General features: G+C 44.0%; 1 protein-coding gene across 1 annotated transcript; it reads left to right on the top strand.

The window, feature by feature from the left end:
• On the top strand, positions 1–11,969 carry rasip1 (Ras interacting protein 1). The gene is made up of 16 exons (XM_026999111.2): positions 1–419; positions 1,215–1,336; positions 2,113–2,564; positions 2,980–3,240; positions 3,708–3,940; positions 4,264–4,422; positions 4,862–5,066; positions 5,957–6,255; positions 6,799–6,960; positions 7,581–7,621; positions 8,148–8,302; positions 8,643–8,755; positions 8,863–9,157; positions 9,413–9,576; positions 10,462–10,603; positions 10,752–11,969. The coding sequence occupies exons 2-16, from the start codon at positions 1,215–1,217 to the stop codon at positions 10,928–10,930; spliced, it is 2,982 nt and encodes a 993-aa protein (XP_026854912.2). The 5' UTR covers positions 1–419; the 3' UTR covers positions 10,931–11,969.
• Positions 11,970–12,177: the final 208 nt, after the last annotated feature.

The raw sequence follows: 12,177 nt of genomic DNA on the forward strand, positions 1-12,177 counted from the left end.
CTGTCACTAAGAACAATGGGCCTGCTTCTCTATCTATAGACCCACATTAGGAGTGAAAGACAGAAAAAGAGGGAGACGGAGAAAGCCAAAGCAAGGATTTGGAGAGGTGCAGAGAAAGACGAGCAGAGATAGACAGAGGGGTTACAAATGAAAAAGAAGTGCTCTGAGAAGCAAGACACTGACTAGGTCAGAAGAGAAAGCACTGTGAGGATACCCCCCCCCCCTCCCCGCCAAACAATGGACTTTTCTAACTTAATTTCTCTGGAATAAGGGAAGGTAACAGTGGATCGGCAATTAACAGCTTTTCAGCATATTTGTTTCGAGGTAGTACAGTTTTCACAACAATAGGATCCTTTAAAGAGATTTAATCCGATACGAAGGCGTCGCAGTGGGTGAGTCACACTGAACGTCATCTGCTGGTGAGAGGAATCACTTACTCTGTCTTGAAGAATAGAAATGTTTGAATTATAGTTAGTATTGTGATGTGTCTTCCACAAAAAGCCCTCATAGTTTGCTGTATGAAAAGCAATTAAATTGGTTTTGGCTTATATTAGAATGTAGTTCTAATGTAGTCTGATGTGTGAACTGTGCAGTATGGTCAGCAGTTCAAACTAATATTGGGAAAGGCCTTCATTTCGGGGAAAGTGAGCAAGCAGATAACAGTTACTCTCTACCTGCTGAGCCTGACTCTTCCACAACCCCCAAAGAACAGCTTAGCTCAAAAGCATTTTCCTGAATCCCCGAGTATTTACTGTGTAACACTGTGGCCCGTTCCCACTTACTCTTCCATTAACATCATGTGTGGTTTCACTCGTAGCTGAACAAAGCAGGAAAAATGCTCTACCTTGCATGTCCTCATTGCTCGAAAGGATATTTCAGGATTTCCTGTCATCTATCAACTGGTGTCATAAACTGGAAGATGATTTGGATGAGGACAATAGGGCAAAAGACTAACCACACAAACAAGAAAAATTCCTAATAAGATTAGCCTCTAAAGATGACTCATGTTAGCCGCGCAAACTTAACTCCCTCTCTTGTCTTTTTTCCTTTTCTTTTGACCTCTTTTCATTCATTTCATTCCCACTGCTTCGTTTGCATTCCTACTCCTATTAATATCAATTCTGTTCTTTATTCTTCTTTCATCATTTATTACTTTCCGCTTCGTTTCTCTGCATTTTTTTCTGTACCTCTTTCTCCCTCCTTTGGCTGCCAAGATGGAGGAGTCTGGTAGTCCGCGTTTCCGGAAGCTCCATTTCCCTGTGGGCCTGTGGATAAATTCTCCTCGGAAGCACTTTGCCAAGCTGGGAGCACGCTGGCCCAGTGCAGTATCAGTCAAGTCAGTGGACGTTTTTCTAGTTTTATGTTATTGATAGAAAACCCAGTATTACAGTAAATTCTTCTTGTCTGTAGCAGTTAAGTCTTTCTTTATGTGCTGTTATTTGATGCAATGTGCCAGACTAGACAGTGTTTTTGTTTCTCCATTCCAGCACCAGTACTCACCACTACTCACCAGTTTCAAAGCCTAGCAGGGGGCATAAGAATCATTACACCATTTTCCAACCCCCTAAAACACAAACCCCAAAGCTATGGGCTAGTCTACCCACAAATCTATGGGCCAGTCCACCCACAAAGCTTTGGGCCAGTCTAGCCACAAATCTCTGGGCTATTTTACCCACAAATCTATGGGCCAATCTACCCACAAATCTATGGGCAATTCTACCCACAAAACTATGGGCCAGTCTACCCACAGGGCTATGGGTCAGTCTACACACAAAACTCAAATTACATTCCAAATAATACACACAATTTCTGAATACTAATGCCGACACTGTCTGAGGACCTCATAGGTTAATAATGAATTCTCTATTAACAGGTTTAAAAGGTATTGTTTGTTTGGTTTGTGGTAAATGATATTTGAAAACAGAAGTACAGGTTTTAGTTTTTCTATATGTAAAATTAGTGTACTTAAGTAGTTAAAGCAACATGTTCAAAAAGGTCAAATAGATCATCAATGTCTGGAGTGGTGAAAAAATGTTTTATACTGGTTAAAACAGGTTTACTTTATGTGCATCTAGTTTATTTTAGGAAATCCCTTTCTCTTCACTTCCTCAGATCTTCCAATAGCTCAGATGCAGCCTCTGTGCATGAGGCCCCACCTCCAGCCCCTACCTCTGCCCTCTCACTCTCTAACCCCTCTCTAGCCCCGCCCTCCCCCTCAACCCCCCCGGCCTTCCTTCGCCCTCGTCCAGCCAATCAACAGTCTCGTGCCAAGCGCCTGTCCCATCTCTTCCTGAGAGGGAGGTCCAACAGCGATCGTGACCGTGCCATTGGAGAACGTGAGCGGGAACTGTGGGCACACTCAGCCACTCCGTCGTCGCATCACTACCTGCCCCCTGCCTCGTCTTCAGCCCCGGGCCTGGTGAAGATCTACGGCGATGCTCTGTCGAGCGGGGCGAACTACCGTAGCCTGCTGGCTAACATCCACTCCACTGCACGACAGCTCATCCAGCAGGTCATCACCCGCTACACCGAAAGAGAGCGTGAGAGCGAGAGCGATGACACAGGTGAATATAGCAGAGATGAGCCCTGGACTGTGTGGGATAATGGATGGGCTTTGAGTCCTGGAGCACCAGGGCACGGCACGGTTATCTGGTGTCTTCCCTATTGTAGCACAGTTTCGAGTCGTGAAAGACTTGAGTCAGGTGTGTCACACTACACTGTGCTTGAGAGTGCTACTCCAGGTCTGGAATAGAGAACAATCACTTAAGTGTTCAATTGATAAAGTGTTGAGAAAATATAAGTGCTGAGTAAATATAAGTGTTGAATTATATGTTCCTGCGTGCGAAAACAACCAATGCTGGTGTATGGATAAGTATATTGTTGAGTGTATGAGGGATAAATCACTTACAAGGGCACTGGGTCTAAATTTGGAAATGACTAATCCTACTGAATGTCCCAACATCCTGTGCACCTGATCAGTTCCACAGAAGCATTGCCCGGAGGACTTCCTGCTGTGCGATGTCATCGGAAAGCCAATCCAGCAGGCGGATGGAGCCGTCCAATGGCAGACGGAGTGCCGGAGAGGCGTGGCTCCCTGGGAATGCCCCTTGCTCCTGGTGGACATGTGGAGGCCCAAGGACGGCTTTGAGCGCCGCTTTGAGATCCAGCGACGGGATGAATACGAGAGGGAGGAGAGGGAGAAGGAGAAGGAGAGAGAGAGGGATGGGGAGAACTACCATGGTGAGAAAGGAGTAATGTCATTGGCTTGGAACTGACCTGCAATGCTATGGTAGTTTTCAATGTATCCCTACCAATTACACAACAGTTTATAGATACACTATGCAGATGCTATAAGATGCTACATCTGCTATGTAGACACTGATATATAGAAATGTAAAAAATAAATTAGTATTATACTTTTTTTTTTTTTTACTTTTTTACTAAAAGTCATTTAAAAAAATTAGTGACTCCTGGTCAAAAGTGTTTTTGTATAATGCCTAGATTTATAGATGGCTGTATGGAGTACTGCTTCAAAATACAGAAACGAGCATTACACAGCAAAAGTCATTCAGAGTTCCCTTTTAATAAATCGAGCTGCAGCAGTATAGATGTGTGTAAATGGTTTAGTGTAAAATGAATAAGAAAATGATGTAGAGTGATTGGATGAGTAGAGGATTGTGATGGTTTGATTACTGCTGCAACTGCAGTGCGCTGGAGGCGGAGCCGCATGGCATCAGGAGGCGGTCCTGAAGAGGAGAGAGGTCATCGTGGCCGGAACACGGAGCTCCGAAGGAGCATCAGTGAAATGAACATAAGCCTGAGGCGCCGCCATGGCAACCAGGCCACCAACGACCCCAGATACGGTGGCAACACAGCAACCAATGGTGGACCACAGGACAGGAAGAACATAGTGAGCATGATAGCAACGGATACAGGAGAGGTGAGGACCCGAGAAAAAGACAGGGAGATGAAAAGACCAAGACACACATACATCGCAGATATATGGAACGGACATAAGCACTGTGTACTACATACAGTGTGAGTTTCTTAGAATGTGTGGGACACAAACTTTAGACACTTTCGCAAAAACTTGCTCTCCTCTAATTAGATCAGAGCACGGTACGCTCATACAAAACAACCAGAGGGTTGAGATAAGTGCTTTACATGCCCGTTTTCTTCTCTAATAAATGTGTTACTTGTCACTCACAAATTTTGCGACAGTACTAAAGTATGAACCCACAGCTTTTGTTCTCTGTGCTAAAGGTCACTACATCAAGGGTTTCGGGTGATGTGGAGCGACGTCCACGAGGGTCGGACGAGGACAAAGATGCCTGTGACCTGGAAGTGATGTCCCAGAGCCTGATCCTCCCGCCCACAGACCGCCCATACTTCCTGCTTCTGCAAGGCTTTGACCAAAGCAAGGCTAGACATGCAGCACCACACTATCACGGCGCTGTCTCATGACCTCATACCTGCATCCCGCCTAATCGCAACATACCATCTCCTCTTTCATACTCTCGAGTTTATCTGCCGTTGGGCACGCAGCACAGAAGAGCTATACACAGCCATACAACGCCCTATCAGGCCACACAGTGCCTCCACACACTTCGCTATGTCTACATCTGGCCCCGCTGCACAATGACCTCACACAAGAGCGCATTGTTGAAAACTGTAACACACTTCATCCCTTATCAGCTTTCCATTTCTTGAAGACAGTAAACTTAAGATCGCGCCGATTGTCATAACAGCAGCGCCGAAAATGACAACAGGCTTTTTTTATCCACTCTGCCTGTCTCTCCCTTTCAGCTCCTTCCTCGTTTCCTGGTTCTCTGACATGGCTTTTTCTGTTTTATTCACCCAGGACTTTGTGCTGTACATCATGGCGGGCCACACGCATGTGTTCGGCCGGAAGCCGACGGTCCGCGAGAGGGAGAAGGACAGGGAGAGGGAGAGGAAGGGGAAGAGGTCCCTCCGAGTGGACACCTTCCTCTCAGCTCCTGACCTGCTCACCCGCCACCTCCTCATCAGGAGGGACTCCGCTGTCTCTGAGCAGTCCTGCGGTCAAGGTAGCGCACCGCCCCCCCCCGACACACACATCCAAATCTAAATGGCAGGAAAAGACCTATATATAAGAGAACACCCGTACACCAGTACATTACAGATTATGATGTTTACAGAGTACACCAGTAATCAGCAGTCATGCACTTGATAGTCCACTATATATACCAGGAAATTGCCCTTGGACCCTTGCTATTAGTGCCTTTGTTTTATATTTGTGTCATTATATGTCAGATCAGCTAAAATAAAAAAATGAGGTAGCAACACCAATCACTGGCTTTTTAGCTACTGCTTAAGACCATACCAAATAAGTTTAAAGTGTTTTTAGGGAAGGATACTTAGAAACACTTTGACAACTCTTCATGATACCCAGGCAGTCCACACAAAGACCTAATATCTTTGTGGGAGCGATCATCATCACAGTTTTCAACATCAGACTTCAACCACAAGTTTGTAGATGCAAACTAAGAAAATAAGGCCTGAAAAACACCTCAGAAGAGGTTGTATACCTACGATAATCCCGTATGAGGTTGAGAAACACAGCACATAACCTTCAGCTTTAGTTACTTCATGCTGTGTGAATTAGAGATTTTCAAACTTGTCTTCTAATAGTTTTAGAAATAAGATCGGAGCCACAATTATGAAATGATTCCAAACTGAAGAAGGACATCTCTGAACATGAATATCGCCGTAATTTGTTGTGAGCAATGTATACATTCATTGAGGACAGAAAGCTCTGTGCCTCTGACATCATTTGGTGTTCATGCCATGAGTCGATGACTCTAATAAAGTTCCTTCTGGATCACAGCCATTCTTTTAACTCTTTGGCTGCTGCATTAGTGCTGGAGTATTTAACCAGTCTGTTTAACCATAATCTGTACTGCTGTTGGTCCTATAGCTCTGGTGCGTCCATTCAGAGGAGGGGCCGTCACTCATAACGGAGTGGTACTGTACAGAGAGGCGGTGCTTATGCCTGGAGACCTGATAGGGCTTGGGAGTCACTTCCTCTTCCTGTACCGCGATCCCCGTGTGACCCCTGCCCCGCCCATTGCGCTGGCCCCACCCTGGCAGGATGAAAGTACAGCTTCCTTTGGCACTGGAAACATGGTGGACAGGCAGGAAGCTCTCAGGCATTATCTGGGCTCCACTGAGGCAGTGTTGAAATTTCAGGCCAAGCACGCAGACACTCTCCTTCAGGTACAGTGGACCACTGGTGTAGACATTCTTTGGCATTAGTAGTGTTACTGTTAAAGCTAGCTACGGTTGAAGAGAGATAACTACCATATGTAACGGTTCCTACAGGTGGGTTTGCTGATGGATGCTGTGTTGTGTGTGTGTGTGTGTGTGTGTGTGTGTGTGTGTGTGTGTGTGTGTATATATATATATATATATATATATATATATATATATATATCACGTGTAGTGCCCCTGTACCATGGGTAGCAATTTCCCTACATCAAAAATCTACACACAGTTAAATGTCATTATAGGTACATGTGAGTGCTACCAAATGTTCCAGGTGGTGTTACTGATCCTTTCTCAGGTAACACATAAGACCTAAACAAACTGATAAAAAGGAAATTGTTTATGGGGTTAAATACAGCTGCAGGGTAATGCAGTATTTCCATGGGTGAAAACTGCTATGTTGGTGTATACATCTATAAATACCGCTACAATACTGCAAGATGTTTTTCCCTTAAACTGAGTTCCTCTGTAATTAAATTTCTATTTTTGTTTTAGGAAATTATCTCGAAGAATTCGACTCCTGATTCAGGAGGTGGACCCCTAGCGCCAGCCTATCTGCTGTCACTCGTAATTGAACATGCCTCCAAACATCTGGACCCTGCATTAACACCCCAACTATTATTAAAGGCAGCCAATCAGATAAAAACAATTGTGTGGGTGAGCATCAATCCCCTAGTATTCTTTCAAAAATCGATTAATTCAAATGGAATTTGGAAAAAAAAGAGGATTGTTCAAAAATATCTGGATTATAGCCATGCGATTTTCAAGTCTGCATTGACACCTGCAGAGCTATACATTTAGAATATGTTATCACTGGTCATTCATCTGTCTCTGTGAGAATGTGCCATCCACTGTTACACTACTGTCCAGTTACAGCCACATATAGAGAAGGCGAGAGCACAGGGAACACATGATACAACTACTGTAGAAGTGCTGAAAAAAGATTTGGAGATGGCAGAGTGTGTGAGCTTGTGTGCGTGTGTCTGGGTGCGTGCGTGAGCTTTGAGGACCTGGGGCCAGGGTAGGCTGTGGTGTGAGGAACCACAGCTGCACACACATGGGCTTTCACTGGTATTTCACTGGAGTTTGTAAACAGAGGTTGACTGATGTCATTTCCACCCGTTTGGAAAATGTGCTGTCATTGTCCGGACACATTGGCCAAACACACCCGCCCAAGCATTCATCCGAGTCCGCTCTAATCTCTCTCTCTCTCTCTCTCTCTCTCTCTCTCTCTCTCTCGCTCTCTCTTTCTCCCTGTTCCATTATTCATGTTCCAGGACAACATTAAAGACTTTGGAGACAAACATCCCACACAAACGTAAGACATTGGACTTCTGGACCGAACACGTGTAGTATAGGATGTGCTTCCCGCCCCCACCCTGTTCGTCATGTCCTTGTACCACAGAGGAGGAACACGTACTAAGCACTGATCTGAAAATATTGCGCTCTGGGGTTGTTAAGAATCTAAAGCCCATATATCTAAACCTGAAAAAAGAACGGAGCCGCAGAGAAGACATTCCAGCCATGACCTATACAACCCTAGTGTAATCCTAAACACCATTATCTTAGAATCTGTAGTGTAAGTAGCTCCAGATCTCATCCAATCCATACAGACAGTAGATCATACCGAAGGCAAGAGGGTTTAACTCTTGGTGGGGTCAGCTAGGACTTTTTATCTCGTCCACAGCGAACTAATTAATAATATCAGTGCATTGGTCTTTTGATAAAATGATAATAGAAGGCCATCCCTTTCTTTCCATTTTACCTGTATTAAGGCCCCATGACTGCATTTTTGAACTTCTGTATTGGGTCCAAATGGTGGTGGTGAATATGTGTGTGTGCAGTTCTCCAGACTCCGAAGCTGACCCTCCTCCTCCTAGCGTGCAGAAGCTCTCCTCTGACCTCCGACCCCTCATGTTCTGGATGTCCAACGCCACTGAGCTCCTCAACTTCTTCCAGGTCAAAGCTGAAGATATGGAGAAGGAGTGGGAATTTGAAGGTGAGAAAACAAACAAACAAACTGTACAGTTCCTTGCTGAATTTCCAGATTATACACTAAAACTGCATTTCCTCAAAACATAGTGTGACATTTCTCAATGTGCTGCATCTCCACATCTCATTTTTCCATGCTGTCCATTTTGTTTGGCACAGCAGACAAAGCACTTTGCGTTCCCTTCCATCGAATTATTGCCAACTGTGCTTTTTGTGTTTACATTTGGTCAAACTACCTAGCTGTGAGCTGAAGTCCTACACAGAATAGATTAATACATACTGTTCAATTTTCGGCTGCGTTTGTGGTTCAGCTATGGTTCATGTCTTGTCGTTGTCGTTACTTTTAGTGCCCGGTGACCCAGTTCTCTCAGCTGACATGGACATGTGTTCCGAGGCGCTGGCGCAGCTTGATGATGTCATCATGCACACCTTCCAGCAGTGTGTGTATCACCTCACAAAGGTGGGAGGTGGCTAGGAGATACTCCACAGATTTTAAGACATGCCTGAGGACATACGGAGAGAACGTCAAGCTCCTTCTACCTATGGTTTCCTCCTTTGCACTGTCAGACCCTGTACTCTCTGCTGCCCACACTACTGGACACCAACCCCTTCTCGAGCGAGGACAAAGAGAAGGAGAAGGCCGGTGCAACGGACGGCACAGGCCACGTGGGTGGAGGCGACGGGGACGAGGAGGGCGACGTGTCCAGCCTGCCCCCCACGGTGGCTGGCCTGGTGGAGGTGTACCACTGCTCCCTGCAGATGTCGCGGGAGGCCTGCCTCTCGCCCCCACTCACCTCACAGACCTTCGGCTACCTCTTCTTCTTCACCAACACCTCCCTCCTCAACACCCTGCTGGAGAGAGGTAGCATCCACAGGGGGCTCTGGCCAGTCTTCAGAGACATCAGCGCTGCACTGTGTGTTAGATCAATAAAACATTAGCATTACTCATGCGCCCAGAAGAGCTGTAACAGTCTGAGTCTTGGATTTATATTATTTGACAGAACTTAATTGGGTAATTAAGTAATTTGATGTACTTTGGAACAGATTTGTAATTTGGGGCAGTTTGTCTCTGGTGCTGATTTGATTATGTGTGTTTATGTTTTTCCTGCTGTGTTAGATGGTTTGTTTTCCTGGTCTCGTGCGGTGCAGATTCGCACTAATCTAGACCTGGTCCTCGACTGGCTGCAGGGGGCGGGCCTAGGAGACATTGCCTCAGAGTTCCTCAAGAAGCTGTCAGTCACTGTGAATTTCCTGTGCATCCCTAAGACCCGCCTCATCCAGGTAAGGCCAACTGGAAGCAGAAGAAAGTCCTGTTTCCACTTTATTTTATATATATATATATATATATATATATATATATATATATATATATATATATATATAAACGGAATAGATTTGATCCAGGCTGTGGCCGTATTGTCATTCTGTCATTTTGATTAAAGCTGATGTATGTGATTTATTTATTCAGCTAACACTTCAGCTAAACTGGCTTTGCATTATAGGTCTTGGTGAGTGCCTTAAGTTCAGTAATAAATAACTTAATTTTTGGAGTGGCTGTATTAGCCAATTAGGGAAATTTTCTTCAAGGAAGTCCAGTAGGTGAGCCTTCCTTCTGGTCAAATAGTTTTCATGTGTATAAAACAGAAAGCAGGGGTGACTAAGCATTAGCTGTAAATGTCTATGCAAAGACATTTTGAGAAAGGTTAGAATGGAGATCACATTACAGTGTGGAGCTGGACTCTTTCAGTAGCTGTGTGGTGTATGTTAGAAAGAATTGCGAAATCAATCCCAGCCGTGTTAATTATGTCTAATGGAGGCCTTGCGCCATTTGCTATGCTTGAAATGTCCATTCATTGTACTTGGTGAAAAGATGCTATCTGCCATTCTAAGTGTGATTACACAAGCAATTACCAATTTTCTAAACAAAAGTGTCTTGAAGAGTGTTGTCTAGGCACAGACAGGAGGTTTCTTTAAACACTTATATAGTCCAGAGGCCAAAAAGCTAATTGGCCTAAAGGCTAAAAGTTCAAGACTACAGGACTAGAGGCCAAGTTCAAACCATCTATATCCTCTCAGTGCCCCTGGTACTGTGAAAAGTGTATAGAGGATGGTGTAAATTCCCTACAGCCAGGCCTTTATACAATACCAGTCTCTTTCTTGTGTCAGTCATCTTGGGCCAGCCTACAGGAGGACCATGCCTTGCTAAGCCCCGCCCAGCTTCACCACCTTCTAACTCATTATAAGCTGGGACCAGCCAGAGCTCCGCCTTCCTGCTGGGCTCCACCCCCAGGAACTGAACTTGGAGGTGGTAAGTAGTTAAGCTCAGTAAAACTAGACACATCATATCCATTCTGATTACAGCAAATATCCCAAGCTTCTAAAAACACTATATGGACTTACAAGTCACATAAATTAAAGAAACCTTAAACCTCAGTCGTTTTCTTTTATTTACTCAGATATTTTTGAGAGTTTCCTAGACCACCCACCTCTCATCCTACCCAATGAGACCCCGAGTTTGGACCTTTCTCAGCCAATTCCAACACCTGAGCTCCAGAAGGAAGTGATACGTTTGCGAACGTTCCTGTTGGGGCTGGACCAGGATGATCTCCCAGCCAATCAGCGAACAAGGCTGTAGAACTTGCCTTAGAAAAACAGAAAACAAACATCATTCTGGAGCTGTGGCCTTAAATGTAATTCCCTCAAATGTCTGAGGTCCATAGAGGGTCAATTTAAACTGAATACACACCCATAGCCTTGACATACACAGCACATGTATGAGGTTTTAATATGCATCACTTTCTTTGCAGGTAAACAGAAATGACTGTGAGACTTTGCCTTTAAGTATTACGGATATAGGTTATGAACCTTTTTTTTTATTGTTTATTGGACAAAAAAAAAACTGAAAGGTTGTGCAGGTTGGGTTTGAATAATACCTTCACTACATTGTTAAACTCAAAAGTTGCAATTTAAACTGCACAAATTAGGCAAATCAATACAATGAAGAAAGGGTATGTAATTGTACTGTTTATGAGACTCATTGCCTGGTTGCAATGGTTACATTTCAGTGGTTGATTTACTTCTAGGCTAATTAAGAAGAATATGTGTTTTCATTAATTTTTACTTCTTATAAATGTAAAATGGTTTTGGTGGTGACATTATAAGTATATTACTGCACACTAATAAGAAGAATATAACATTACAATTTATAATAAACACTTGCTTTATAGTTTATATGGCACATATTTCAAACCACATTGGATGTGATGTTGCATTTTACAGCCCTTTACTATAAACACTGTATTTTAGTCAATACAGTTAATTAGAAAACATGTTCAACTTCACTCTCATAATTTGGCTTTGCTACTAGCTTTCTTGTTTGTTGCTGGAGTGAAACGTGCACCATTATAATCTCACGTTTTTAGCTGCATGACTAGCACAACTTCAGTTCCCCACTTTACTACTAAATTCATGTTCTAGATGTAATGCATGTTTGCAACAGCCCCTTTATAACCTCACACTATATTACGGTCAGAGGAACAACCAACATCTGTTTCCTGCTCCAATATATTGACCAGCCTCCCATATTGTTATGTTGATCATCTAGATGCATCACATCTTCTCTGCATATGGTGTATTTTCCAATCTTGCCAATAAACATTAATGGCATGAGACCAGTTCAGTTTACACCAGTCAGTTGTTTCTGTTGTGTGCTTAATCAGCTCAGCGTTCAGATCATGCCATTCTATTAATCAACACTGGGTGGCGTGATGGCGATGCACAAAGACCTAATAAATGATCACACTAAGACCCCCTGATAACTGGGCTGCCGTTACAGGTAGGCCGTTCTCCAACGGCACAAATACTTTATTCGTCTCTCTCAAG

Source organism: Electrophorus electricus, chromosome 10, assembly GCF_013358815.1.
Source record: "Electrophorus electricus isolate fEleEle1 chromosome 10, fEleEle1.pri, whole genome shotgun sequence".
Lineage (NCBI taxonomy): Eukaryota > Metazoa > Chordata > Actinopteri > Gymnotiformes > Gymnotidae > Electrophorus > Electrophorus electricus.